The sequence below is a fragment of the Eimeria necatrix genome, genomic scaffold (assembly GCF_000499385.1).
Source record: "Eimeria necatrix Houghton genomic scaffold, Enh_scaff2443, whole genome shotgun sequence".
Lineage (NCBI taxonomy): Eukaryota > Apicomplexa > Conoidasida > Eucoccidiorida > Eimeriidae > Eimeria > Eimeria necatrix.
The window spans coordinates 1-2,846 of NW_013653021.1; the positions used below are offsets into that span (position 1 = coordinate 1).

At 59.3% G+C, this 2,846-nt stretch overlaps 1 protein-coding gene across 1 annotated transcript; it reads left to right on the forward strand.

Moving 5' to 3' along the window:
- ENH_00033440 (hypothetical protein) lies at window positions 1-1,691 on the forward strand (the record flags this gene model as incomplete). Its single annotated transcript, XM_013580283.1, has 1 exon — window positions 1-1,691. A coding segment is annotated over one exon (1,691 nt), but the record flags the coding sequence as incomplete, so codon positions are not given.
- Between the last annotated feature and the right edge of the window lie 1,155 nt (window positions 1,692-2,846).

Sequence of the window (2,846 nt, forward strand, 5' to 3'; positions counted from 1 at the left end):
GCGGGGCCCCTGGGGGCCCCGGGGGCCCCGGGGGCCCCGGGGGCCCCTTGGAGGCGGCGCCGGTTGGGGGGCCCCCCCCCGGCGGGGGGGCCCCCCGGTGGGCCCCCCTGGAAGACAGTTTGCTGCTGCAGAGAGTGGCGGCGCTGCAGCAAGCCTGTCCTTCTGTGTTGGTCTTGGCAAGTTTGCTGCCTCTGGTGTCTCTGTTTGAGCGGCTGGCCCCGCGGCGCCGTCTTGCTGCTGCTTGGGGTGTACGTACACCGCAGGGCCCGCAGCAGCAGCGCGAGCGGGGCCCCTGCCACTTTTTGCTGCTGCCTCTTTACCAGGACCTGGAGGGGCCCCCGGGGGCCCCCCGGGGCCCCTGGAAGGGTCCTGCTGCAGCAGCGGACGCCCGCGCTGCAGCAGCAGCAGCAGCAGCAGACGCCCGCGCTGGAGCAGGGGACGCCCGCGCTGCAGCAGCAGCAGCAGCAGCAGACGCCCGCGCTGCAGCAGCAGCGCTTGCTGCTGCTGCAGGAGCTGCTGCTGCTGCTGGACCCTGGCAGCAAATTGCTCTCCAAGTGGGGGCCCTCAGGGCCCTCGAGCCCCACGCCCGAATTTTAGTTCTCTTTGTGGGGACTCGCGCAGCACTGACGGCCCCACAGCCAGCTTTGCCTGCAGAAGGGGACACGGGAGCAGCAGCAGCAGCAGCAGCAGCAGCTGCTGCTGCTGCTGCTGCTGCTGCGGAGGCGGCGGACGCTGAGGAGGCGGCTGCGCAGACTTCGGGGGAGTGCGCCGAAACTTCTGCTGCTGCTGCTGCCGTGGAGGCAGCGGGCAGCTGCAGCAAACGCGGCGGCGGCCGCCGCAGCAGCAGCAGCAGCAGCAGCAGCAGCAGCAGCAGCAGCACAGGTAGGAAGAAGCCGCGCTCGCGGGACTTGCTGGCAGCATTAGACGTTTTGGTCTGCGAGCTGCTGCTGCTGTGGGGCGCAGACACAGCCCACGAGCCCGACGAAGCAGCAGCAGCAGCGCTGCTGCGGCGGCTGGCAAAAGCAGCAGCAGGAATTAAGCAGCTGCGGCTGCTGCCGCGGGGAAAGCTGCGCCGGCTGGCTGCTTCGGCCACAGAGGAAGCAGAAGCTGCTGCTGCTGCTGCTGCTGCTGCTGATCCAGCAGCAGCAGCAGCAGCAGAGCCCGCAGCCAGCGGGGGGCCCCCCAGCCACGCAGCAGGACCCAGCCCCACGAAGCCAGAGGCCCTAAAGCGCTGGTGGCAGCAGCAGCTGCTGCAGCTTCCGGGGGTGTCTGAAGAGATTGCATGCGCTGTGGCTGCTGCTTTCCCCTCTCCCGCTGCTCTTTGTGAGCGCGCAGAGGCCGAAGCAGCAGCAGCAGCAGCAGCAGCAGCAGCAGCTTCTGCTGCTGCTGCAGACGGCGGTCGCGGGGCCTCCCCGCCAGGCGCGCCCACCAGCAGGAAGCGCCGAAACCCAGCGGCGTCGGGGGCCCCCCAGCTGAGGGCCCCCCGCGGGGCCCCCCAGGGGGCCCCCGGGGGGGCCCCCGGGGGGGCCCCCCGGCCGGGGGCCCCCCCGGGGGGGGCCCCCCTGCTGCAGGCCGAGCTGGCAGCGCTGCTGGTGGCCGGCCGCTGCGGTGAAAGACGGCTGGGGGAGGCCCTGGCGAAACGAATAGTGAGGGTTTTTGCCCTTGAAACAGACCCAGAGGCCCCTGTGTAGCTGCTGCTGCTGCTGCTGCTGCTGCTGCTGCTGCTGCAGTGGAGGCGTGCTGCTACTGCTGCGCGGGGGAGGTCTTTTGGACCTTTGCTTCGCTCCAGACTCACAAATGCGTAAATGCAGTTCAAAAGAACTGCTGGCTTAGCGTGGCTACGCGGACTCGCACTTGGATACACATTTGTACGTATATATATACACACATATATTTATATGCCTATTTATATATATATTATTTATATATATTCGCATGTGTATTTATATAGCTATTTATATATATTATTTATATGTGAATAAACAGGCATATATTTTTATGCCTATTTACATATATATTACTTATGTATGTTTATACACATTCATACTTCTATACCTGTTTGTATATATTTGTGTGTGTATACACGCATTTATGTGTATATACCTATATCTATATATATCTATATATATATATTATTTATGTGTGTATATTCATATTTATATACCTATTTATGGCTGTATAAATGCGCATGCATAGACTCAAGAGCATGCGTGTAGACAGGTACACGGGCCTTCTTAAGTATATACTTTTACATTTATAATAAAAAATATATTTTTATTTTTAAAGAAGACTTTCTCATAAATATAAGCCCGGGTAAATCTATCCCGAGCCGCCTGAGGCGGCAACCCCCAGTCAAAAGGGCCCCCAAGGGGGCCCCCCAGACCCTTTTTTCCCTCTTTAACAGCTCGTGGGGCCCCATATGGCCAGAAATGTTTTTTATTTGTGTTTTGTCTTTATTTAGGGTGGGTGTGTTGCTGCTGTATGCGGTGTACAGACACTGCAGCAAGTCGGTGTCTGGGGTTGTCAGCCCCTGCTTCTCCGACTTGGTTCTTTCCTCGCTCGTTGGACTCTTCTAGATGAGTTTAATTTATCAATTTAGTTTTTAAATGTAATTTTTGTCCTTTTAAATGCAATCAATTCGATCTGAGAAGCGCAAAGGAAGGGAAACTCTCGGCCCCCCCCTGCATGCGCTGATCAGCCCCAGACCCACCGCAGCCCCGGGCCTCTGGAAGTGCTTGTTGAGGGTTTCCCGTCACTCAGATCTTCATGAGGGTCTAGGGTTTAGGGTTTAGGGTCGAGGGTTTAGGGTTTGCGCTTGAGATCTGCTGCTACTCCGCTAGCCCCCT